This window comes from Aulonocara sp. 'chitande type north' Nkhata Bay, linkage group LG7 (genome assembly GCF_057382095.1).
Source record: "Aulonocara sp. 'chitande type north' Nkhata Bay isolate Kocher_YH1m ecotype deep benthic linkage group LG7, A_spYH_male_GT1.1, whole genome shotgun sequence".
In the NCBI taxonomy this organism is placed as follows: domain Eukaryota; kingdom Metazoa; phylum Chordata; class Actinopteri; order Cichliformes; family Cichlidae; genus Aulonocara; species Aulonocara sp. 'chitande type north' Nkhata Bay.
In genome coordinates, this window is record NC_141350.1 from 32,281,447 (window position 1) to 32,309,011 (window position 27,565).

Genomic DNA, 27,565 nt, shown 5'->3' on the forward strand with positions numbered 1-27,565 from the left:
ATTCATTTTTATAGTAAATTCACAGCATTTCATGCTAAGTGCTGGGGCGCATGTAGTCCACTGGAGTGGACAAGTTTATAACTTTATATATTTTTGGGAAAAAAAGAGTTGAACATTTTTTTTCATGTCCTGAGAAGAATAAAAGCACTTAAAAAAAAAGCTTGACCAAGGCTTTCATAATTCATGCATCAGAGGGTTAAAATGATTCCCTGTGGAATTGAGTTGAGTTGTTTTTTTCTAAATCAGAGAGAATCATTGCTGCAGTCAGGAGTATATCAGTACAAGACAGATACTCCAGATAGCAGACACATCTAATGTGTGCTGCTTTTAACACTTACTGTATGGAGAAGTGTTGCATCTACCACAGGTGGTCATGAGCTACACTGGAATTTAATTGTGTTGAGATTTTGTAGGCCATATGTGTCCTAAATACCACAACATACTTATATTTGGCCCATATAAGGCAAACACACTCACCCCGAGTCAGATGAACCTAAGAAAACTACAAAGGGTCCAGATTTAGGCCAAACATTCAGAACCATGCAAACATCATGAGCCATATGCCATTACTTTATATTTTGCTAGGAAAATGGGAAAATAGGTACATAATTTTATTGAAACATATGCAAGCGTACATGGAAATACACTATATAAGGTAAAAAGCAAGTTTTTACAGTTCTAATGAGCTTGAAAATCAATATTTGGAACAGACCATGAGGCAGACCCAGGATACACAGCAGAGATTCTGATTCTATGCTGGGGAAAGAGTTGGATGGATGGATAGATGAATGCGGCCTCATTTAAGCTAAACACTCATAGTTATTTTGGGTAAAATACAAAATAAACCCAGAGTTGAAAACGAAGTGGTTCCAAATTTTTAGTTTATCAGTCTAGTTATGTCTTTGGCTAAGAGGGAAGCTTGTCACAAAATCACAGTCTTATTTTTGCATTTTTATTTCTGCATCACACATCTACAGCAAACGTTAGAGAGGAAGAGAGGTCAGGTGAGTGATTTTCTCTTCTGATAAAGACTTTTATTCTTTGTTTTTGTCTCTTTATTGAACTCTTATTGAAATGATAGCAGACGTTAAATACTGGACTTTGTTTAAGTACAGATGTACAAATAAACAGTCGTGATGGTTCATCTGTGGCTCCCATTTGTGTGTCTGTGTGTGAGAGCAGATGGATGATTCACTGGCCCACAGAGTAAAAACAGAAACTCATTTTCTGTGTTCTCTTTGTTCAGATAACAAAAGGACTCACAGGAGTATTTCATCTTCCAAGATCATGTGACCTCCGACCTCCCCACTGTTGTTAACGCCACAGCTGACCCTTTAAACTGCAGCTCATTGAGCGCGCTCTCTTATTGTTGTCCGACCCCTTGTGGCGTTTGATGAATGTCTGAATTGTGAATGTGATCAGAACAGAGAAGAGGCATGCAAACCGTCCTGTCTGAACCTGTTGGACCTGAACACAGCGGGGTTTGGTTTATTTTAGCCGTCAAGTTTTGATTCATTGCAGATTAGCCAGATCTGCTCTGGGGGAGAAAGTCAGCACAGCATAACTCGGTTCAGGTCAAAAATAACAAGGTCAGAAAACTAAAAAAAAAAAACTTTAAATGCATTTTTGACACTTTCACTTCTCCTTTGCTAACTCAAAAAGATACAACTCTTCCCATTTCCCTTTCATGGGAGGTTTTTATTGTGAAATATAAAGGTTACTAAAGGTAACCCAACAGAGATCAATAAGTGACTGAAAAAGGCAGTGAATGGATCGTGTGTGGCAGTTGTGGCATTAAAAATAGTACCTTAGAACAGCAGAGCAGTGATTATGACATGACTCATAGTGTCTCTTCATTGTTTATTACCCAGCTTTATCAGGGATTGGTCTTTGTTTGATGGTTTAAGTAGCTGTGCCGCAACAGATCACTCAAATATTCATCTTTTGTTTTCTAACAATGCTATTGGTTCAGAGCCTGTTAGGGCACAGAATATGCCAGGTTATTTTTTTTATATGTACAACTGGCTCCTTGGTGTAAGTGCAAGCCAGATCTCTTGGATTCAACCCAGGAAGATGCAAAAATCCCTTCTTGAGAAAGAAGGGTATAAAAAAACCTGCCAAATCAGACAATCAGTTACAGTTTATGAATGAGGAAGCAGCTAAAATAGATTTATTAGTGTGAATGCTTGAAAAGCATTCACAGTATTGTCCTTCTAATCTTTATTAGTGTGAATGCTTTTTGGCATCTAACTCCATCAAAACCATTCAACTTAGAAAAACCGTTCAAACACCGTTAGATTCCTCTTCTTTTGGACATGACTGCTTCTACTTTTCTCATTTTTAACATTTATATTTTTAAAATTATTCAAGTTTTTTCAACAAATATTTCCCATGTATTTCAATGGAGAGACCCTTCAAATTCTCATTCAACTTCCTCCTCTTTAAACTGTATATACTTCCACATACATTGACATAGAGCCACCATTCAAACTTTAAAACGAAGACAAGACTTTCAACTATTCAACTTGTATTTATCTTTTCAATATCTATTATACTTTTTCTTCAGTTCCAGTTTAAGTTTCATACTTTTTTTCCACCCATTTCAGAGTTTATAATGGGTGTGTATGGGACGGAATGTTGCCGCTAGAGTGAGACAGCTCAACTGCTAGAGTGAGAGGAGGGGGGGGAATTTATCTTAAAATCTTTTTTTAAAACTGCTGCTGTGTCCGCAGCGTTTGCTCTACAGCCATCATTTTACCCTCAAAACATAGCCATCGCTGTCCTCTTTCATCCAATGTGTTTACTATTGTAATATGTGTTATGGTTCTTTCATAAATGTCACCAATGCACAGCCTCCTCCCTCCAACTCTTCCATAGACTCTAATGTTAAAATGGCTCAGAAGGTTTGTTTGAAAACCAGAAGTACAGGCTGTCTTTACACTGTCACCACGTCCATATAATAAACTCCACAGGCATGAAAACTGAGAATTTGGTAGACTGGACATTGCTGGCACTCACGGTGAAAGAATTTTGTCAATACAAGTTGTCGTTTTCTTTTGGGAACGATTTGTTTTGGGCTGACTGTTCATTTTAAGGAGCAAAAGTGAGGTGCATGTCTGTGTGCGTGTGTATGGAGCCATTGGGTGCAGTCTCTATAGCAGGGGTCACCAACCTTTTTGAAAGTGAGAGCCACTTCTTGGGTACCGATTAATGTGAAGGGCTACCAGTTTGACACACACTTCTCAAATAACAAATTTCCTCAGTTTAACTTAATTATGTGTTATCATTAATAATTAATGATATTCATCTATGTACGGACACTAATTATGTTAATTATTTTTCACCATAATTATAAAGAATGCAAGTAGGAAACAAGGTAGGAAACATAAATATCAATATGCAACGCTTTATTTCTATATATCTCTGCAAGTATTTACATTTTGAAGTGATCACTTCTACAACATTTTCACTTACCACTAACAAATTTTAACAAATCATGCACTGTTACATACATTATTTTTGTATGTATGTAACATACAAAAAATCAACTTTCAAATTTTACAGAACTTTTCACCAAATTGGCAGCATTTTAAAGCAAATTGTCACATGTTACACTTAACAAACACATTTGTTTTTCAATAATTAAATTCAACTTTGACATGACACTGTAATGTTGCCACTGAGAACATCTAATATGGCTTTCTATGTCTGTTAGTGGGAAACCTGGCATTGCATGCTGTTCACCAGTGTGTTGTAATCTGGGGTATAACTTGACACTGCAACTCTGAGTGAGTCTTGCAGATGTGCATCGGAGAGGCGTGTTCTGTGTTTGTTCTTGATGAAGTTCATGTCAGAAAAGGCTGATTCACAAAGATAGGTTGAACCAAACAGGCTGGCAACCTTCATAGCTGCTGTGCACACACCACTGTACTTTTCTGTGTCAACAAGGCACCAAAAGTTTGGTGCACCCAGATAGGCTTTGAGGTGGACGTCATTTTGCAATGTTACAATTTCGATTTCCACCTGTCCAGCATCCAAGCTGAACATTGAACTTAGTTGCTCAGCAATGCATGTTGTGTCCACATTCATGAAAGGATTGGAAACAAATGAGACACATGGCTCAAGCTGATCAAGGTCACAAAACCTGTTCTCAAACTCTTGACCAAGTCGGTTTATGACTTGAGTGTACTTTTCTGCAACTTTGTCAAAAGTCTCAGATGCAGAAGCATTGTCTTTCAGCACCATCTGCACAGAGGGAAAGTGCAGCACCTTTTTTCTCTGTAAATGCACAGAGAAGATGCTCATCTGGGCTTTAAATCCATTTAAAGCACTTATCATGTCAGCAACAGTCTTACCTTTGCCTTGCAGCTCACAGTTCAAATGGTTCAGTTTCCCAGTAATGTCTGTTAAAAACGCAAGGTCAAGTGTCCACTCAGTGTCCTCCAGCAGAGATGTGTCTTCCCCTTTGGATTGCATGAACTCCTTGATTTCACCCAAAAGTGACAAAAAACGAAGCAAAATCTGTCCCCTGCTGAGCCATTGGATTTCCGTATGTAGTAGCAGGTCACCATATTCAGCTGACAGCTCCTCCAATAGCACCTTGAATGTTCTGTGCTGTTTAGCTCTGGAGCGGATGCTGTTTATGATCTTCACGACGGGAGTCATGACGTGCTCGAAGCCGATCACCTTTGCGCATAACGCCTGCTGGTGAATGATGCAGTGGTAATGCATGAAGTTTGGGAACTCTGTGTCACCTTTACAGTGAGCGATGAATCCCGTATGTCGGCCGATCATAGCAGGAGCCCCGTCGGTAGTCACTGATACCAGCTTTTCCAACGGTACCTTTTTCTTCGCGAAAAACTCCTTCACCGCGTTATAGATGTCAACTCCCTTCGTAGTTGTCTTTAGCGGCAGGAGTGTCAGAAGTTCTTCTTTTGTGGAGAAACCATCAAATACCATCCGGATAAAGACCACCAGCTGTGCTGTACTGCTGCTGTCGACGGACTCGTCACACTGGATGCTAAACCAACTGCACTTTGCCAGATCCTGATCCAACTGATCGGCCAAGTTCCCGGACATAGCCGACACTCTTCTAACAATTGTAGTTGCCCCCAGCTGGACATCAGAGAGAGTGGAGATTACATCGTTTCCATATTTCTCGTCTTTAAGCACAGTTTTTGCAATTATCATCATTGCTTCTTTGAAATACTCCCCGTCTAAAAATGCCTTCTTTTTCTAAATCATGAAATGTGTAGCTCTAAATGAGGCTTCGGTTGCTTTTTGAGAGTTTTTCACCGGTCTCGTGAAAAAAGACTGCTGTTTGCTCAAACCTGCCTTTAATTCACGGGCCTTTTCCGCTCGCAGTGTGCTGCCCTTTGGGTATTTAGCATGGTAGCTTGTGTGACACGTTCGGAAATGTCTCTCCACGTTGTGCCGCTTTGCCGTTGCCACAGTTGCCCCGCAAATGAGACACATGCATGAATCTTTCACAGTGGTAAAAAAGAACTCTTCCTCCCATTCACTGTGAAAATTATATGTTTTCTTCCTTTTTTCCGCCATGTTTTCCTCATCTCCTCACCTTTGCCTTTGCTGGTCTTCACGGCAACTGTTTCCGTGGAGACCAGCTAGCACTAAATATTAGATCATGATCTAATATTTAATAATAAACTTTTTTTTAATATATTATCTCTAACAAATTAACACCAATGCAATTGTGATTAAAAAAAAAATAGCAAGAAAAAATAAAAATAGATGCAGCTTACTGGTAAGTTGTTATGGTGAGCTATTTTTAGAACAGGCCCGCGGGCGACTCATGTGGTCCTTGCGGGCGACCTGGTGCCCGCGGGCACCGTGTTGGTGACCCCTGCTCTATAGCAACCAGGCTGACACCTGCCTGCCTAACGAGCTCTCTCTCACTCTGCCAAGATTCATCTTAAACACTTCTCTTTCAACTGCTGCTGTGTCCACAGTGTTACAGCCATCATTTTACCCTCAAAATGTCGCCATTATTGTTCTCTTTCCAACACTGTGTCTTTCAAAGCTCAGAGATGTAAACTTTTTAAATTGTGTTGATCCAAGTGGAGGGATCACATTTTAGTCATTCAGTGATTCAAAGAATATGAACTTTTAATATTCATTCAGATGTTTTCTGACTCTAAATTTTCTTTTCTCATTACTTAGGTTTTTCTAATTTACCTTTAAAACATTTTCAGCTATTTTCCAACTTCTTCTTCTGTGTAAACGTCAGCTTTTAGCACTTCAGCACTTGTGTTTTCAGGTGCAAATTTCTGTATTTTTCATCTCATTCAACATTTTTAACTTAGAATTCAGCAATTAATTCATTTCAGTGCATACATTCAGATTCAAGCATTCACACTGCAGTTTCTTCAGAAAATGCACATTCTAGTTTTTTTTAGAGCTACAAATTCCAGAGTTCCATTTAATTCATCACATGAAGGTGGTCATAAAGGCAGCTCTTTGAAATGAGCATCTCTGAAAGGATCATAGACTGGTTTTATATATGGATGTGGATCAACCAGTGGCCTTTTTTTTTTTTTTTTTTTTTTTTTTTTTTATTAGCCGCTGCCTTGTATGGTTTCTGGAGCCCAAAGTAACCATATTTGGATAAGAGGGTGGTGTGCTAAGTTGGATGCTGTATGACAAAACAAGCCTTATTATATGTCCGATAATTCCATTAAAAATGGCCCAAAAACCAAGACTAGGAATTTCGGTGATTTTAATTAGAGGAGGTGAGGCCTACAGCTCTCTGTGCCTCTACTCCTGTTAATCAAATCAACCCCCAAATTCTAAGCCTTTACAAAATCTAAGTAAGTGACCGATTATTTAGAAAATTCCCCTGAAAATTTTCTCTAAAGCAGGAAACTAATCATAGAGACCAACTTATTTTTCATAGCAGGTTTTAATCCTTTTTATTTCTAATGTAGAGTTGAACACTTTAGCATTGGAGTCTGTGAAGGCTGCCTCACTTTTTGAGCCAGCCTCAAGTGGCCATTAGAAGAACTGCAGTTCCGTATTGGCTTCCTTGTTCAGCTGCAGATGGATGAAACAAAAATTTTGTTTAACTTTAATTTTCTGTCTATGTTTTTCCTCAGGGAGCTTGATCCGGGATACATCGAAGAGTTTATGCCTTCAACGGTTTCTCTTTCTGCTCTTCCTGCTCCTCCTCCTCCTTCTTCCTTTCCATCGCCGCCACCACCACAAGAACAACAGGAACAAAAGACGCACCGGTCATTACATCACAGCCCACCATGTTCGGCAGTCCAACTACGCATCAGAAACCGGTAGGAGGTGGCTGAAAGCCTGTATCACCTTCCAATCAGTTGTGTCCTCAAATGGCAGTTATCCAATCATTTCTTGCCACCTGTCTGTCTTTGGAGTTCTCCACATGCGGCTGTAGTATACAAGGGTTTTAGATCGTGGTTTCTTTTTTCTGCCTTTCTAGGCAAGAAATATAACCATGGAGAAGGGTTTGTGTTCATGTGGTTATGATATAATTGGCTAAAATTAGCGTGCCATCGATTACATTTTAGGATTTTTTGCTCAAGCTCTTAGGATCAGGAGCTGTTTGAGAGACAAAAAAGGTACTTTAACACAAGCTCTCACTTTTTAAAATCAGTTGCATTAAAATTACTAAGAAACTTAATTTATAAGATATATTTAAAGGTACTTTTTGTAATTACCTACTGCAGGAAAAGATCAAATTTTCACCACTAGGGGCAACGTTTTACCACTGGGTGTGTTGTGTTGCCTTAGATATGTGCTGGTGTTTGTTTGTCATTAGGGGTCCAAATCCAGAGGCTGCATCCTCCTGAGGACCCAGCCTTCGTGGTCTACGTGGGCCAGGTCCTCCGAAGGCCGGGTAGGCCAGAAGTGAGGGGCTGTGAACCTGGACGGTCTAACTTTCAGTTTTGCGTCACCAGCTGTCTCGGTGGAGTTTAATAAACTAGGCCGCCTGCTCCTTGCTATCGAAAATATAACAGGACACTGGAGTAAATTCTCGATCATCTAACGCTTCTGTTTAATCGATTTTTCAGTTGACGTTTATTCAGCTGTAATCTCAGCCAAATCGATTTACTCATGAACAAATAAAACACTAAAAAACAAAAAAACAATCCATTTTTATTTTATCTAAGTAACTTATATACCATGTTTAACCATGTTTAAAAGACTGCGGGGCATTTGAAAACACTGTGCTGGGAGTTCGCTGTTTTTGCTTCGGCTAGCTATTGAGCTGGTGGGTAACAGACCCAGAAAGAGTAATAAGAGTAATATTAAACCTAAGTAGCTGCCGCCATTGTTGGAAACTAGAACTGGCTGGGCCGTGCTATGAACTTTGGGATATAGTGGGCCATGAAGGATACACCCGACCCATCCTTCGAATCTGGGGAAAAGGAGGATGCATTTGTCGGCTGCATTTGTCGGAGTCTACGAATTTGGACAGCCTTCATCGCGCTGCTGTGATGTAATTGGTCTATAAATCCGGCCTCAGGAGGATGCAGCCTATGAATTTGGACACCTCCATTGTAACCAAGAATGTTTTCTTTTGCCTGGTTAAATAAAGGTTAACTTGACTCAGTGCTGCATCTTGTGGCAGAAATTGGTACTATATTGTAGTACAGTCTGGACGAAGTTTAACTTCTGTTGATATCTCTTCAACATAATACAAGGACATGTTAGAGCTGATGGCTTTGGTTAACTTTGGAAACTATTTTTAAATGCAGAAATTTAGAATAAGAAGCTTTTTAATGTCAGTATGTAAATGACATCATACACATTTAAACAAAGAGGGCCATAAAAAGAGAGTATGACAGTGTGCATGTAATTATGGTTACAGCCATTGTGTTGCTCACTGGGATTTCCTGCCAACTATTCATTAACAATTCCTTCCAGAGTCAATAATTCTCCCTTTATTTTCCTAAATGTCAGTTGGGTTTATGCCATGCAGGTTAAAACAGGAAGTGATGTTGGCGGTCAGCTGAGGATGTCTTCGGCACCGGTGTTAGGATGTCCTGCATGTGTTTCCTTTGGGTGTGATATTTATTGCGATGTCCTGTTGTGTGTTTGTGACCTTAAAAATCAAGCTCAGCTCAACAGGAAATAAAACTGTGTTGTTATGGTAACCACCAACCAGTGACTTCATCAGCAGCATCATCTTTATAGCTTCCTGTAATTTGCGTAAACTCTGTGATGTCATCAGCTTTGACCGTTTTTTGTTTTTTTCCCCCAAAATTCAGACAGTGTTGAAGAGCTCATTTACAATAAACACTTGAAACGATGTTCCTGATTCTTACAGGATTTTAATTTCTTTGGAACTTGAATTCAATCTGCAGGAACAACTTCTAAGATAAGCTGAACTTAATATCATCCATCTATTTACTTCCGCGTATCCAATTCAGGATTGCGTGAAGCCTATCCCAGCTGTTATAGAGTAAAAGTCGGGGTAGACATTGGGCAGGATGCCAGTCTGTCACAGGGATAGCACACACAGATATTCCAATATTCACACCTATATGGGCAATTTAGATTCCCTAACTACATGTGTTTGGACTGTTGGAGGAAGCGGAGTACCAGGAAAGAACACAAACACAGAGAGAACATGCAGAAAGTCCTGGTCTGAGTGTTGGATTTGAACCCATGACCATCTTGCTGTGAAGCAACAGTGCTAACCTCCTGCCCATTTATATATCACTTATGAATCAAATAATAATCATTTGGTTTATTTCTATATGATAAAAAAATAATTGGGGATTGATTTCACAATCCAATACAAAAATAGATTTATCTCTTAAATTTTTCATTTGCAGACCTCAAGGACCTTTGACGCTGAAACTGCCTCATTGTTTTAGTGTTATTTAGCTCTGCAGTCAAAGGTGTTTAGTTTAGTCTGAGGTAAACTAAAGAAATGATGAATTATCTGCGGTGTGGACATCCATCAGTCTCTCGCGACAAAGTCTATAAATGCTAACACCACTGCACCAGGGGTTCATCCTAATACAGAGCTCAGCTCATGTTCTGGAAGGGTTTGTGTGTCTGTAATTAACGTCACAGACTCAAGGGGGTGCTAGTGTGACTAAGCACAAGCCTGCGCACCAAACTGCTTTTTCCCTCTCTCTCTCTTTTTGCCTTGCAACGTGTGAAACTCATAACTTCACGACATATCCAAGACTTTCATTGGGAAAGGGTGGCTGGGGCTCCACAGCGAACTTCCTGCACATGCTTTTGAGCATGGTGCCTGCAACAACACGGTCATTAAAATGTACTCCAGCAGTAGTCTCAAGGAGCCAAATAAACAAGCAGAGTGACTCCATTCTTCCACAATTCCCTGGGCCCTGGGTGGTTATCAGATGCCACTGAGTGGTGCTCGTGTCTTATTGGTCATCCAGAAACAGGAAGTGGGCCATCAGAGTCCCATGAGGCTGGGTGTTAATCTGGAGAGGACAGACAGAATGATTTATAAACACACAGGCTCTTCTATGCCTTCTTCATCCCTCTTTCCCTCATCTCTCCTACAATCTTTCCCTTTCTCTTCACTCCTTTTTCCTCCTCAGAATGTTTCTTTAGTTGAATCACCACATTTTTCTGAAGCAACATCATCACATAGTTACTCACATACACTACTCTAACACAAACAACTCCCTCTCAGGCACAGCTCAAACACAAACCGAGCAGGCCAGTCAGTGCATGCGTTCACCTCGATCAATCGATTTGAGGATTAATCATACCTCCTAATCTCCATTTGGCTTCACTCTGGTTTACTTTACTTAGGTTAACTGCTGGGGATTACAATAAGGCATTATAAGGAAGAGACACAGCACTCAAAGCATCCTGAATAGAAATCTTTGGTTGGTCTACCATGATGTCATGCAGTCTTATTCTGAAGCCTCGTGATGAGTGTTTATGACGATTGGATGAACCAGGGGGCGATCTGACTGTGTAGTCTATCTTCCTTTCGATAAGCTCGATAAGCTAAAATTTACAAAATGGACTTCACATCTGACACAAAGATAGCGACTAAGCTCATTAATTCATCGGAGAAGTGTTTACTGAGGTCCCATAGAAGGTTTAAATGTGGGCTTCAGTCTTCAGGCCTGAGAACTACACCTGTCTTTGACTCTGTCTATTGCTGTGGTTGAATAAAAAAAATAAAAGCAAACCCTCATAACTCGTTTTCCTCATCACTTTACCTTAGCTTCAATGGAAAGCACCAAGGGAGTAAAGAAAAGGTGTGAAGAAGGTATAAGGCATCTTTGGGATACAGCAGACTTGTGTAAATAGCATCCACCATCACATTATTAACCTGTGAGGACTTTATTGGTGATGACCCGTATCCTCTCTAACCCTGTTTTTGCCTTTCTCTGAAATATAGGATTAGGACTGGTATCATCACTGATTGATAATGACTTACACCTCAAGGGGTTAAACTGAAAATGCAACTTAAGCAAACTGAACTTTTTTTAAACCTAGGGCAGATTTTCCTTATCCATAACTTGAACTGGCATGGCGTTAATTCAGAGGCATCAAACCAATCTCTGAGTAGGTTTCAGGTGTTCTAATAGGCTCAAACGCACCTCAGCTGAGTGGAAACCCGTATTATTGTTTTTCTTGCATAGTGTGTTCAGTTATACAGTTTAAACAGACACTGGAATAGTTTTTAGGGGTCTAATAGTCTATAGGGACATACCCAAAACAATGGAAGGAGCTCCAGTGGTCCCTGAGTGAGCACATTAACTGGTGAGATATTGTGTACTGCTATTCTTACTCTGTGGTTTGCAGTATTTTGATTAAATAACAGTGATTAAATTGTTGATTTTAAAGATGAATAAAGAAGATATATATTTAACACACACATATGTTTAAGGTGTGTGTGTGTGTGTGTGTGTGTGTGTGTGTGTGTGTGTGTGTGTGTGTGTCACAACTGTGTTTTGACACAAACACACTAGTAACACAAACCAATTTTGGATTTTGGGCAAGGGAGACAGATAATTATGGGCTGGAACAGTTTCCCACGACAACAGAAAAGCACAAGAGAAAATTAAACATTTATTTGTTCTACACCAAACAGATGCTTTTCTAGTAGTTTTAAGTGAACAGATCTAATATATACTGCAAACTGATTGAACTTTTCAGTCTTTTATAAGACTGGACTTTTAAAAATGTACCTGCCTGTAGTCTATCCTTCAAGCTATGGTTGGCGAACATATTAGTATTTACTTAATCACATAGTATTATAATTATTTCAGAGTGGGGAATGGGGGGATGGTACCAACTAACAGTTTTCCCTTCATTTCTATATTTGAGCTAAGCTAAACTTAGCTAAGTAAATAAATTGTGGAATCAGAGCACTTGCTAAATTATCTGTTTCATTTTTCCTTCCTCAAACACACAGTTTAGTTATAAACGGTCTTATAACCACGGCTTCTTTTTAACCATCACTGTGATAGGGAAGTGGACAAAAGATAAAAAAGCTCAGAGGAAGACTAGGTAAAGAAGTGCAGTAAATGGCCTCTGGGATGGATTAAATCCGGGCCTCTGCTTTAGCTTAATGACATATAGATTGCCTAAACCAGTGTTACTATGGCCTCTTGAATATGCTACATTTGAGTCTTTGGGCCCATAACCTTAGAATTAGCTTGCACATCCCGTTAGCTTGGATCCTCACAGTTTTAAATTGGTTTATTTGTCATAGTAGCTTAGATTTAGCTTCTTTCTTTTTTTCTTTTTAATTACCGTATGGTTAGCTTTTAGGTCTTATTAAAGTTAGCTTAGCTTATCTTAATAGCTTAGAATTAGCTTCTTGGTTCCATTTGGTTAAAATTATAGAGTGCTTGTTAGATAAAAGTTGACATCTTTTTTTTATTAGATTTTTCTCTAAATCTTAAAGTTGCTTTTATATAAGTTAGCTTGATTCAGTTTTTATTTTTATTTAGCTTATATTTTAAACCGTTAGTTTAGCACCTAGATCCTGATGCACACAAGACATTTATATTTAGGTACGCAGCCCCCACAGGTTCTAGTGAGGCAATAGCCATGTAGTGTGTGGTACAGTCAGTTTTGCTATCTTGATAAAACTATATGCTGTATTACTGATCCAAACTATATTTAAAATACAATTTTAAATATGATTTCAAGCTCATGTCCGCTTTATATTCTATCTTTGTATGAATAACTACTCGTGAGGAGCTGAATTCCACTACTTTCTGATTGACTGACTTTTTTATACATATGGAATGGCTTATTACTGAACATATGAATCTGAAGCACTGGTGAAATATACAGATATCACTGAAGATTTCCATAATACAAGTAGCTTCTCTCATGCACACAGCTCTGCAGCATTAGGACAGAAAGGTGAGTTAATTTTTCTAGAACAGAGCTGCAGGTCAGACCATCCTCGGCACCTGATTCAGACAAAGAGAGAGGATTTCCTCGCCGCCTCATCGTCCCTTTCTCTCTGTGATCTCAGATACATTTAATGCCATTCCGATGACACATGACTCCCAGGAAACCCAGCTGTAGGCATCTGCTACTGAAGTGGGAGGAGCTACACTTTCACCTTTTGGTTAAACCTGCAGCAGCTTATACTCATCTTTTAGATATGAAAGCTAAATCAACAATATACAGAATGACATCAGGGATCCGAAACAAACACGTATTTGCAATAGTGCAGGGAAGGTCACCTTCCTAGGTCATCAATAATCCGTCAAATGTCTATAAAGAAGTCTCACTGGTCTTAAAAGAAATTACTGCTACAACTACTGTTAACACTTGTTATTTAGCATTTAAATCCCAAGGATAAAACAAAATGCCAGGTTTTTGTACGGTAATTATATTATCCTTGAAATATTATCCTCCTGAGAAAATTAACAAACTCAGCATAATTCCCCAGAAGGGAGACAGAAACTGGCAACCTCCATTTTTATCCTCGTGAAGTAACTCACCAAGCTCCATCACCATCAGGAGCAAAGAGTTAGTGGATGTGACAGTGTAACAATGCAAGAAATGCATAAATATAGCATTACAAAAACAAATATGTGCATTTTCTTTTACTGCAGTAACATTATGAATATTTCATTCCTTTTAAGAGATTATGACTGGACCGGAAACGCCAACATATGTCTGCGTACGTCAGAGTTATTACTGTTTTACCTCACCCAGTTTGGATTGGTGAAGTATTTGTTAATGTTTCAGCTTGCAAGGCTGAAACATTAACAAACCTGTTGTGTGATAACATGCTTAATGGGGGAAAAAAAAGTCTTTTATGTTTTTAACTTTCCCTAACCTCCGATTGGTGATCCTTAACCTTTTTCAGTACGTCACCAGTCCTTCTGAAAGTGGTCCCCCGAGCAGTCAACAATAATCGGTTTATTGTTCACATTAGGACCACATGCAGCATCATGAGACATCTTTCTCCCTGCGGCTTCAAAATCCGTTTCTCAGCAATTGACTGTTTTCAATAATTCTCTCTTTTTCTGTTTATGTCTCCTCGCCTTTCTTTATCCTCTTCCTCACTGTTCTGCTCCTCTTCCCTTCCTCTCTCACCTTTGGACTTGTTATTGTTTATTTCTCAGTCCCAGACTTGCTCCTAATTTTATTATCCTTTATTTCCTGCCTTTGACTCTGCCAAAACTCCCTACTTATCTGGCTCACTAGCCCTCTTTCTCCTATCAGTTCGTTTTCATACCTACTGCCTCCACCCTGATGGTCTAACCAAACTTTATCTCTCTCCATCCTCCCTCCCATTTTGCTACTCGTTCCATCTCGCCGTTTCTCAGCCTTCCTCTCCCTTTTCCTCCCTCCCTTCTCTCTCTTTCTCTGTCTCTGTCTCTTCTCAGATTCTCAGTGTCTCTCTATTCACACCACATCAACAGCTACTGTCCAGACCGAGCTTTGCCAGGGATGTTTATTTCATGCTTTTATCATACGGCAGCCTAATGACGCATAATTGCTTCATTTGCTTAACGAGCTGGGAGCCGGGGGCCGACACAGCCGGACTCGACCTGATCTGCCATCATCAAACTGAAAGTTGAGCGAAGAGGCAGATCTGAGAGTGGGACAGACAGGCAATAGAGACAGTAGACGCAAGACTTTTTGCAGGAGTTTAGATGGAAAACAGGAGCAAAAAAACCCTCCAAAACAGAGCCGTTGGATAGATTTATGTTGCAGCTTTTTTAAACACACAGATTACACTGAAAAAATTTATTTTTGTTAGTTATGAATAGAAGCAAGGTAGAATGGAGGTAAAAGGTGGAAAAAGCTAAAAAGTACTTTAGAAGTTAAAGAAAAGTATGTCAGGAGAGGACAACCAATAGTTGGAGTAATGAATTAAAGTTCAGTAAAGTAGATTTTAGTTGAGAGTAGATTTCTGTACGGAATATGGCATTTTGCCAGTCTTGCAAAGCATGTAGTTGAAGTTGAGTGGAGTTCAGTAGAAATTGGTTTTTAGAAAGACGTTTTTTAGAAGGGAACACATCAAAGAGTTCCAAGGAGCAAAGGATAAACTGTCTGGAAATGGATCTTCTCGGGACTTTCTAAAAGAAAAAGAAGAACCTCGGGAAGTTTTAAGGAGAAAGCAATAGAGAAGAAACTAGAATAACCTGGACTGTAAGTCGAAGCCATGGAGCTGCTGGAGGCATTCTATCGAAGGAAGCTCAGGAAGAAGCAGAAGAAAACGGAGCTGGGCCGGTCAGACGGGGCCCTGTGTCGGTCACCGTCGGAGGCCAGCGTCAACAGCCTGGCGACCGGCCTCATCTCCAAAGTCCTCAGATTCACCTCCAGGTAAAACAGGGACATGAGTAATTTATGTCCTCAAAGATGAAAGACAGGTTAATGAAAACAGGCCAGAATTTGGTTTGTTTGAGGTTAGGAATGGTTGCGGTTTGCTAAAAGACTTGTGTTAAAAGTTTGTATAGTTTAAACAAAATTCAAGCTTTGCACGTACACAGTACTTGCAAACCACAATCAATAGTCAAAGAGGATGAATGGATATTTTTAAAGATTGTTTTCTGGAATTTTTTGGCTTTATTGGATTGCGTGGCAGTGAAAACAGACAGGAAACTGAGGAGAAAGAACAGGAAGTGCATCTGAGAGATTGTGATAAACTTAGGTTCATATTGCTGTGCTGCTTATTCAAAAATATTGAAGTTGACAACTGTAAAATAAAACCTTAACTAATATTAGAACATCTTAATCCATCTATAAAAATTCTTAAAAACGCAGTGACTTAGAAGACAAGAGAAAAGTCATTAATCTAACTTGTGTTAAGTTGCAGGAAGCCTGAATTGTTAATTGCTGATAAATCTAAGAAAACTGTAGCCACCTTTAGCCACAGCCCAGAGAATCTCAGAAATCAAACAAACAATCAGGGCTACGCATCGATAATTTGGATAAAGGTTGCAGCCAGATTTTCAAATTTTAGACCCTCTGTCGAAATGTTTATGACTTGCAGTAACATTGACGACCTCACCAGTGACCTTTTTAGGGTCTCAGAATCTTCCTTTTGGAGATTTTCCATCTGAATTCCTGCATACAGAAATTGTTGGTGGAACCCACCCTAAAAAGAAAACCTCCCTGTTCAGTAACATAGTAATGGAGTTATTTTATCTGGTCTCTTATTGGAGTTTAATTTAATTAATGATGGTCATCATTTCTGGTTAAAAATGGTCACAAATATGAGGAAAATAGGTAACTGTATCAATGCTTTTATTTTGTGGAGCATTCATGCTTAGTGTCACAGTCACATCCCAAAGGAAGCCCCCACCAACAAGTCAAATCTATCAAGACCAACTAAAATGAGAACCATAAGTCAAAACCAGCAGGACCTTCTCTAAGCTACGACTAAACTAGAACGTCTTTCCTGAGGTTTTAAACCTAATATTGGGATTTGTTAAATAATGTTTGGTGTGTGAGCTTTGAATCTTCCAATTAACTGCAACTGACTTTGTAAATTGTATGGGACAAGGATGATACCGTCTTACTGTGAACACAGGGCCAAAATGAAGATAAAAATACACTTTGTTATACTTTAGAATCAGAGTGAACAGTAGTCAAAGGAGCTTGCAAAGACAAGCGTCTGGACTTCTTTAAGTTACTTGAAGACGTTTCACCTCTCATCCGAGAAGCTTCTTCAGTTCTAAGGTCAAATGGTGGGGGGGATACTCCCACTAGGTTTATATCTGGGACTCCCCACCATTTGACCTTAGAACTGAAGAAGCTTCTCGGATGAGAGGTGAAACGTCTTCAAGCAACTTAAAGAAGTCCAGACGCTTTTCTTTGCAAGCTCCTTTGACTACGATGACCTGGATGACTGAGAACCTTCACAGAAAGAGTAAACAGTACATTCTCTGCAGAGCTAATAGAAAGGGTGTAAATGTGTATATGTACATCGGTGATGATAAAGTGTTGAGGTATTCCAGTCATGTCCTGTCATTATCCAGGTTCCTGTGGTTCAGAGACATACAGGCTTTCATGTCTCTGTCTCCTACTTAGTCAGATAAAATCATTTCCTGTTTATCTGTGAGCATAAATACAGAGCAGGAGGATATGTCAAATATGAGTATCGGTGGAAATTATTTTAACGTCAGTATCCCTGTAATCATAACTCGTCTGCCAACACGTTCAGAGTATGATGATGGTGATGTGATAACGTTTAGCCCTGCAAACAAAAATATGATAATTATCCCTGAAACAATATCTGTGTTTTTTCTAACCAGCTTCAATATTTACCCCGATTTAGTGTGTTTGCATGTGAGATTCAAAAATAAGTTGTGGGAAATCACGACAGTAAAGACACCGGTTTATAATTTTTACATTCTGGCTTGTGATGGAGTCCATTATAGCATTTTTCAACCTTAACTACTTTATATGCTACTGAGGAGCTAAACTTTTATTTTGACTCTGTGGCTGTTTTAACTGCTCTCATTTCAAACTTAACTATTAATATTGTAACCTCCAGGTAACAGGTATGCAAAGCTTTAAAATAAATGTAGATGCAGAAAAGATTACTTTGCTAACGAAATCTACTAAAATGAAAGATTGTGCCATCATGAAACATCCACATAACTTTAGTTTTCACTTGTTCTTAATTCAGTTTGACTCTGTCTAACATAAAACAAGTCATCATAGGTACTGCCACTGATCTGAGCCCAGAGCGTTAACCTCTAAACAACCACCCAAGGTATTGTTAAGCTTGCATTTAGCCACATGTTAGAAAGGTGCTGCCTGTCAAATAAAGTCCTGTGTTATTTGATCTAACAGTTCTTCCAAGATTTTCCTTTCGGTTTGAAATATACTTAAAATATCATAGGAGGACAGAAATTATCCCAAACTTAATCCTAAAAAGGAATGCTAAATTGAATATCTTATCTAGAAGTTATAACAATGTGACTACACATATTAGAGAGCTAGTCACCTACTGGATTGTTAAACATTAAAACACTGTAATGAATGACCACTTGGAAGCTGTGTCTTAAAGCATTTCATTGTGATTATTACTTTTTATGTGTATTATTAAATTTCCTGGTGTTGTCGTCTATTCATTGAAACACTTCAGTAACTTTTTTCCTTCCTTGGAAATGGAAGAAAGAGGCAGAGATAGGCAGAAGGTGAGTCAGATCTCAGTGGAATGAGGCCGTGCAGCTGTGTGCGCATGTGGGAGGACGCAGTGGGATAATATTTAATGCTGAATTGATCGGGGGGGTTCCATCTCTGATAATAATCTCTTTTCAGGGGTTGAATCCCTGCAGTGATTTGAAGCATCTAATGGCTCTATGAATGAAGATATGTGCAGAGTGAAAGGGGACAGATATGGTTAAATTATAAACTGGGAATGTGGTTTAATGTTGTATGTGGTGCAGCTTTTTGTAAAAATCCTCACTACTACCTAATACACAGCATGTATATGAGAATTACATAAGAACTGTCACTGTGCTACATTAAAATTAAAGTTTTAGAAAAAAAAATTGCAGTTAGTGTGAGTACACCAACATCTGTTTAGCTCAAAGTACAGATGAATTTGTCAACTTTGTCTGAGGTCAGCCTAACAGTGTCGCATGAAGTGAAACCGCTACAGAAGAACCAAAATTCAGATTCACTCAACAGAACCAAGAAATGTTTAACAGGCCCCCCAAGCAACAAAAAAAAAAGAAAAAGAAATATTCTGGTTTTATCCATCAGTTTATCCATAGCTGATTCAACTTTCTCAGAGAAAATTGGGCAAAAAATGTGCTGTTTTGGATCATTGTTAACCTTCCAGTGATTCATGATCCTCAAGAATCCAGAAACCAACTGAACTGCTGAAATATTTAGTTGATTGGTTAAATATGATGCCACAAATCAAATTATGATATCATATAAACAAGAGCCCCGAGGGAGTTGCCTGTTTTGCCTATCTGTCATGACTTTTTGGAAGAATTTCTCAATCATATGATGTTTCTTTTTTTTCTTTTTTTGAAAAAGAACATTTAATCCTCCATACAGCAAGACGATTGTTGTGCAAGAACGTATGAAAAGAAAGCTTTTTGTTCTGTCCATTTTGCAGATGCTTGAAAAACGTGTGTAACACATGTGTAACAAGCAGCTGAGCAGCTGATTCATTGTTTGATTAGAGTGAAATGTAATGTGATTCCTGTATTGTGTTGCTTTTAAATGCATTACCCACAGGGAGGTTGGGCTCAGGTTATGGTTGGTTAAGATTGGTCTGAGTTAGATTTAGATTAGGGTTGGGCTGGATTTTGATAATGGTGTCTTACCTGAATTCGTACATTAGGCTTGGATTGGACTGGAGTTTGGTTAAGATTTGAGGGGTTTTGGGTAACAGCTGGGTTGGATTTTTGATGATAGTGGTTGACCTGGAACTGGGTTAAATTAGGCTTTGTGCTTAGCTTTATCTTGGACTGGGGGTTAGATTAGGATTGGGTTTATATTGAATTTGAGGGCTTTGCTCGGATTGGATCGGAATTTAGGTCACAATCGGGTCTGAGGTTGAATGTTGCGGTGGGTTGGGTTTTAAGTTAGAATAGTTTTTGGTTTGGTTGATAGCGGCTGAGCTGGAACTTTGGTTAGGTTTTATCTTTAGCTTTATCTTACATTTGGACCCTGGATTAGGATCGGCTTGGACTACAGATGGGTTTGGGTTGGGGTGAGTGTAGATGATAATGGCCAATCTGGATTTGCGGATAAGTCTTGGAGTCTGGCTTGGATTGGGATACCTGGGTTTGGGTTGGAATGGGTTTGGATGATAGTGGCTGATGATGTTAAAGTCTGGTCAGAAATAGAGGTGAGGCTGGCTTACCCTGCACTATCCTTCACAGCTAACTAAACCCTGAAAACACACTCTTAATCACAGCATTTAGAAATGGAGGTCACACTGTCCAGTACTTCACACACTCTAAATCCCTCTCTCTGTTTTCACCCTACAGACGCACTGAGCCGGCATCTCGTCCTCATTCATGGCATTCATCGAAGCTCGATGAAGGCCAGCAGGAGCTGGACCCGGGAGCAATGGACAGCATGAGCAGCACGTGGCACCACAACTACCACGCCAGGTTAGTGTTTCTTATATATATCTAATGATTATCTAAGCCCCTGATGTTCAGTATATTATCATTTTCACCATTTCCTGAGTGAGATTTTGCTCAAGTTTTGATTTTTAATTGAATATTGTCAGTTCATGCTGGGATATGTCATTAAACCAAACATCCTCCTGTTTCAAACAAATGCATCTTCATTACTGGCCTCAGATATCTGGTCATCACTACATATGAAAAAAGTAAATCTCCTTTCTTTTAACATTTCAAACATCCAGACATTAAAGAAGTTAATAACTGGAGAAGTCAGTAGAGTCAAAGATAACTTGACTTGTAGATTCAGTGGATGCTTGTTCTTGGAGGTAGGAAGGCAATAATATTGTGGTAATTAACACATATACACATTTATGCTCATTCCAGTAAATGCGATAACAGCACTTGAGCTGCTGATCATCAGCTTTAGAACTGCGTTTACAACCAGCAGCTGTGGCAAATAACCCTCCTTACAGGCGCACCCTGCAGGTAATAGCACTTATCGATCTGCTGTCAAAATAAGAGCCTGAGACCTGCCTGACCTCAAACATTTCCAGCACAGTCTGAGGACATGTTTAGAAGTCTGGATTGTAGGTTTACTCAACACCACTATCTGTAAGTCACTCAGAAGGTCAAAGTTCATGGTTGCAGACACTCACGTGATGTCTTGTGTCTCATCTCAGGCCAATATACATGCATAGTCTAGTCTAAAGACCCCGTGTGATACAGCCACGCTTCCTTCATTTTTGTGTTATTTAAAAGCTAATCTTATTTTACAAAATGTTATTTATAAATTTTGCCTTAGAATGTTGGTGTTTCTTTTTTTGTCATGACCAACTTAATGTTTAAGATCCTGTGGTGCATAACAGAACAGACAAGAGACACAGCTGCTTATTGCTGTCTCACAAAGGATGTGAACTTTGACCCCCTGAATCCTGGAGTGTCTAAAAGCCAGTTTGTCTGCACCACTAGCGGCCTCTGAAGTTCCTTTTATATCCATGCTTAATGATCTACTACACTCTGAAATGTGTAGTAGAAACCTATGCAACATTTGGACTTGAGCTCGGTCGACACTTTCCTAATGAGTTCATGGGCTCAGTCACTCATTTCGGGTCATAGTGAATAAAGCATTGCGTATTTGGTAAATTTTGGTTAACCCTGAGGTTTCTAAAGGAGAATTATATGAGGTGTGTTCAGTGATGAATGACTTGCCATTGACAAGCAGATGGAGAAAAAAGACATTTTGAAGCTTGAGGCTTCAAAACAGAACGTTGTCCTTCAGTTCTTGTTTTATTTTGAAAGTTAGAGCCTCACGTGGCTTTCTGTATTTTTACTTCTTCCTTTGTTTGTTTTATTTGGGGGTTTTTTTTCCTATCCTGAGTTCACCTGTTTCTTATTATCCTTCTTTCACTGCTGTGTATTTAATTATTATGTTTCCCCTCAGTCTTTACCAAGTGGTGGTCTCTACTAACCCTGATTCCCTTCTTTTGCATTTTTGTTGTTTTATATCATTTACTGTATTAGCAACAGCCTGCCTCATCATGCAGGGTGTTTATGAGTAATAAAGTTCCTTCTTTTTCATCCACCTTTCTCCATCTGTCTGCATACTTGGATCCACTTTAGTCCTTTCTGAAGAATGGTGATAGTAGCTGACATGGCTGAACTTGGACATTTTAACATGAGACTCACATTTGAAGCCAGCACTGCCACTTTCACATTGGCTGAATTTTTCATCCCCCAGAGGTTGCCCTTTGGCTGGAGCCTATCACAGTTGACACTGGAGGTCACAGGCACCATGGCCAGTTAACTTTACATGTTTTATGTGAAGTGGACCTGCTGGTCAAAGGAAGTTACATCACTGATTCTTTGAAGCACCAGTGAGAGGGAAAATAAAAGCCTCTGATGTGGCTGTGAGGGAGAACGGAGCATTGGCGTTCCTTAAGCCCACCTCCCCCCTCTTTTAGGTCCCATGGAAACCCCTACTCATCCACCCACACAAACACAAACCCACATACACTCACACACTTGGTTGTCCTGATGTAGCATAATATTTTTTGCATTCCTTAATCCCCTGAGTAGAGGTGGGATTAAAACACAGAGAATGAGACATCCAGCTGACGAAGAGATGGATGCTGAAAGTGAAGTTAGACTCACAGAAGTCCGTGAACACAACCAGACGCTGTCCTCTTTTTCCACAGTCGTAATCGCATTGTGTTCGGTTGAAGGACTTGGTGGGTCAAACTGTGACGTCAATGCACATTTACATTCCAGTCAGTCATTCAGAGTAAGGTAGCGGTGCATTCGGCTGCGGATCACCAGCTTTACAACTGCTGGTTGTAAAGAACGCACACCTCATCATGTCGGCGTTCTGGCCCTTTTTTTCTCTAAGAGCCTGAGTCACTTTCAAAGAGATGCTACAATGCCAGTCTGAGCAGTGTGTCAGCTCTCCACTCGAGCATAAGACCGAACATTTGTGCTGTGCAACAGGGGCTTCTTCAGGATGCTTTTTTTTATGTGGGGTGGCACGAACAAAGTAAGGGGAGCACGGGAAATCAGAATATTTGATCCTAAATAAATTCAGGGTAGAAATCTGGTGTAGAAAACACAGGCCAACGTTTTCAGGCTTGTGCAGCTGGGTGCACTCATACAGTGAATGTTTTGCAGTGCCACTTTTGGAAAGTTTGCAAGATCTGCAGAGTAGAGTTTATGTTACTGGAAAGTTTTTTCAAGTATTTTGCAAAGTGGTGAAACAAACCTTTCTGCTTCAAAATATACTTAAAGCAAAAGTGCTCATTACACAGAATCATTAACATAGATCACAGTTATTGATTTATTAATGTTTATGTCACTCTAATGTAGCATTTGGAGTTGATTTAATCACGTATGTACAACTGGATAACTTTATCTATAATATAAGCAGTAACTAAAGCTCTAGAATGGATGATATGGGGGAGGGGAGAAAAAAAGCTTTCATCTCACCTTCAACAACAATCCAACCATCACAGAAATGTATCGTTACCAAGAGCCATTCAATGAGATTTCCAACGTTATCAACACCATCTTCTCTTTCTATATGTTTCTAAAAAAATAAATGATGATCCACGCCACTGTGAGGGGGGACAGTCTCTTATACTTGAAGAGATTCATGCATTCTGTGAGAAAACATTTGTTCTTGTTGGGATAATTTCCTTTAAACTCACTCTTTATCTCATTAGTAGTAGTTACATGCATCAGTATATTACTACAGCACTATACAGTATATCTCCCCTTACTATATGATTTCTCCCAGAAAGTCCTTTAAGAAAAAGTCTAATTCTGCAGTAGGCAGATGGTGCGAATCATACAACTGTGGCACATCAAGCCACAGCTAACCACCAGCGCAGCTGATCCAGTTAATCCACAGCTGCACTGGTGGTTAGGAAAGACAAAACTGTCAGCAGACCATGTCATGAAAGCGTGAGCCCGAGTGAGTCATCTTTCCACAGTTGTTTAAGGCAAACATGACACCAAGAAAGCTAAAAAGACACTTGGAAATCAAACATCTCTTCAAAGAGAGGCTTGGCTTCACTACAAACAGTGCTGAATCAGAGGCAGCAAGCCCATTTGTTGGACTGTGTGAAAGTGTCTCATAAGGAGATGGAAGCATGTTATTGACCACTGGAGTGGTGACTCTTGTGCATAAAAAAGAAATTGAGATGTAATGCGGTGTCCAGATGTTGAGGCTTGGATGTCTAAAATGCCCTTCATGGTTCAAAGTCATCGTCATTGTCCCACTAAGGGAAATTTTGACAAAATAGCTACAAACTAGCAACATCTCCCCAGCCTCAGCTGTCCTTTGTGATTGGTTCTAATTAGATTTTACTGAAATGAAGCACTAAATGTAAGAGTTGTTGTCTCTCAGTGTCTCGACCAACGATCTCTCCGGCGGATTCGACTCTGGCTACCTGAGGAAGAGTCCGGACCAGTACAGCTCCAGGGGCAGCATGGACAGTCTGGACCATCCCCAGTCCTCCCAGCTTCACTCTGGAGCTCAGCACCAGCACTCACTGGCCCACCACAGACTCAGTGGACCCCACCCGGCCTACTCCTCCTGCCACCAGCTGTCCTCAGCCAGGTGCATAAACCAAACACTCCTCAGCAATTGTTAGGTATAAGCTGAAAAGTCAGTCTAACAGCAACTCCAATACTAATTTGTATATAAATCATTTGTCAGTTTTACCTTCAGAATGTAAAACTGACGTTACATTGAAGGCACAAAGAGAGGCATCCAGCCCTTTTTATATATTTTTACTTATTTGAAACATCCAAATGTGAGACTAATGCCAAAGTAAATTACGCTACGTTCACACTGCAGGTCTTAATGCTCAATTCGGATTTTTTGATCAAATCCGATTTTTTTTGTCTGCTTGTTCACACTACAAATAAAATGTGACAGCAAATGCGCTCTAGTGTGAACCCTCAAAGTGGCCCACATACGTAAAAGAAGACGTCACACACGTGCTCTGTTTTAGACCCAGACCAAACAGTATTGTTTGACTGATGTCCCTTACTATAAAGACTTGTTTCGGACTTTACGTTTCCCAATTTTGCTTTAAGTTGTAAAGTTATTTTGTTATTTACATATGGCCTAATAATTATCCTTATTGCTGTTTTAGAGAGGAGCGGTGCTTCAAAGGATAGTTGCAGATTTCTGTCAGAATCTGCAGATTATACAGTACAAATAAAATGTTCACGTTTCTCCAACATTGTCTTCCAAACAGTTTCACTAACATCTACACTGGATGCCCAGGAAGTGTTCACGATGTCTTCTCGGGCGCTTCTCCGGCGCTGATAATTGGCGTCTGTCTTGTGTCAGTGACGTAAAAGACGGATTTAATGCGACCTGACCGTTCAAACAGCAGTCGCTTTCTAAAACATCAGATATGTATCAGATTCAGTAACACATACAAAAGTGACCCAGATCGGATTTGAAAATATCGGATTTGTGCTGTTCACACTGTCATACCATGATCGGATATGGGTCGCATATCGTCAAAAAAGTTGGATTGATGCGCTTTCACCTGCAGTGTGAACGTAGCCTTAGAGGTCTTTTGAAACTGAATAGCTAGGTCTTCAAAATTTACCTGCTTAGCATGTTGCCCAAATAGAACTTAACCCTAAACCTGGACCTGTCCCTGGTTCAGTCACTGATGGCCTGGTGGTTTTAAAGAGGTTGTCTTTGAACCAATTAAACTTAGGTTACATTTAAGCCACTTGGTAAACCAGCCTAGTTCCAGAAAGTAGAAGATAATGCCTTTCAAATCAAGTTACAGGGATTTGGTGTGCAGTTGGGTTAAAAGCTCTGTCTGGGTATATTAAATGGAGAAAAAAAGTTCCAGAAATATTCCCTAACTCTAAACATGTTACTGACAACCTGATGGATATTACATTAAATCTCTGTATGCTTATCCTTTGAACTAAACCTTAATCAGTGAGATCGGGACTAGTGTCACAGTCTTGAACTACTTGTTGTGTTCCAGGTCGTCCAACAGCATTGAACACTTGCACAGCAAGAGAGACTCTGCCTATTACTCTTTCTCCACTAGCTCCAGCATCCAAGAATACCACGCCTCCACCCCCTCAATCAGCACAGAGCGCTCCAGTTCACTGGACACCGTCCCTCAGAGAGCAGGGGGAAGTGGCGAGACGCACCAGGCTGACATGCGTTACGCCCCGTCAGTTTACGACACCCAGCAGGGCATCTTTCAGGAGCGCGAGCTGAGCTCCAACTCTGCCGTGTTCTTACGTAACAGCGACTCCAGAAGCGGGGGCGGAGCCAGGTCAGGGATAGTTCGAGATCTGGAAGGTAAAGTTTCTGTTACTGGAATGTTTTTCATGTTTTCAGGTATGGTAACTTTGATTCAGTAACGTCATTGTTTGTCCATGGTACTCTTGGTTTCAGGTTCAGTTAGCGGGGTTTGTTACCGTGGCAGCAGCAGCAGCAGCGGTGGTGCACCGGCATCAAACAGACACAGTGTAGGACCAATATGGGCCCCGGCAGCCAACCGCAGCTCCTATGAGAACCTGAAGGGGGCGCCTGCTCCACCAAGGCGCAGTGATAGCTATGCCGTTATCAGGAGCCACGAGAGACCAAACTCCTGGTCCAGTCTGGAGCACGCCAGATCACTACGGTAACCAGGTTCCATGAAGTTAGAGTGAACATTGATTCTCATTCAGTGCTTCACAAATTTATTTGAGCGACACCCAATGTATGGTTTATGACACAGCAACCCTAAATTAACCGTATTGGTCATTTTAATGGTTAATCCAGCAGCATGAGAAGGCTCTTTAATGAAAATGTTGTTTTTAATGTTAAAATACAGTTATTGTTCTTAATAATGCATGTTCAAATGTATTGCTTTAGCAAATAAAAAAAAATCACATTTTTTGATTAAAATGTCAAATTACAGTTACTTACTTGCATTCCTGAACAGAAAAAAATAGTTTTAGTGGCTTAGTGGTGTGCTTGATTAATTTCTGACTTCTCAGAGAAATCCAGTGTCATCATCTTTTATTTCAGTATAATAATTTACTATATTGCACAATATTTCTATTTAATACAATATTGTATCAAGCCATGTGGCTTACTGGATAGAATAAGTCCATTTCACTTTCACTTTTTTTTTCCTTTGAACTTGGGGCACCAAGTTATTGAGAAGTGTTTTTCTTTGAAGCTTTGCCAAGTAAGAATTTAATTATTTTGATTTTACAATGCTTTACAATAACTTGCAGTTTGCAGTGGGAAAAGATGAACTAAACATGTGTCACAATATGATATGTTATGTTATGACACAACATTATAAAATCCAACTTGCCACACTACAGTACTGTGTTCATACATTGTGATTACAATGTGATATCATATGCTACGTAATGGTAATATGGTGTGCTTTGTTATGATACAATAATGTGTAATGCAATGTGATATAATTTATCTAAATCTAGAATAA

The 27,565-nt window shown here is 39.7% G+C and overlaps 1 protein-coding gene across 2 annotated transcripts in view; it reads left to right on the forward strand.

The window, feature by feature from the left end:
- The window catches only part of shroom3 (shroom family member 3), an 80,265-nt gene that overhangs the window by 30,616 nt on the left and 22,084 nt on the right, over positions 1-27,565 (forward strand). The window contains exons 3-7 of one of the 2 annotated variants that reach the window (XM_086300066.1): positions 7,113-7,301; positions 20,436-20,561; positions 24,478-24,690; positions 26,096-26,421; positions 26,518-26,746. In XM_086300066.1, coding sequence (XP_086156192.1) covers positions 7,113-7,301; positions 20,436-20,561; positions 24,478-24,690; positions 26,096-26,421; positions 26,518-26,746 — 1,083 coding nt within the window. Of the gene's footprint in view, positions 1-7,112; positions 7,302-14,645; positions 15,796-20,435; positions 20,562-24,477; positions 24,691-26,095; positions 26,422-26,517; positions 26,747-27,565 lie in introns of those variants that run through there. The other variant, XM_086300067.1, reaches the window with a different exon arrangement.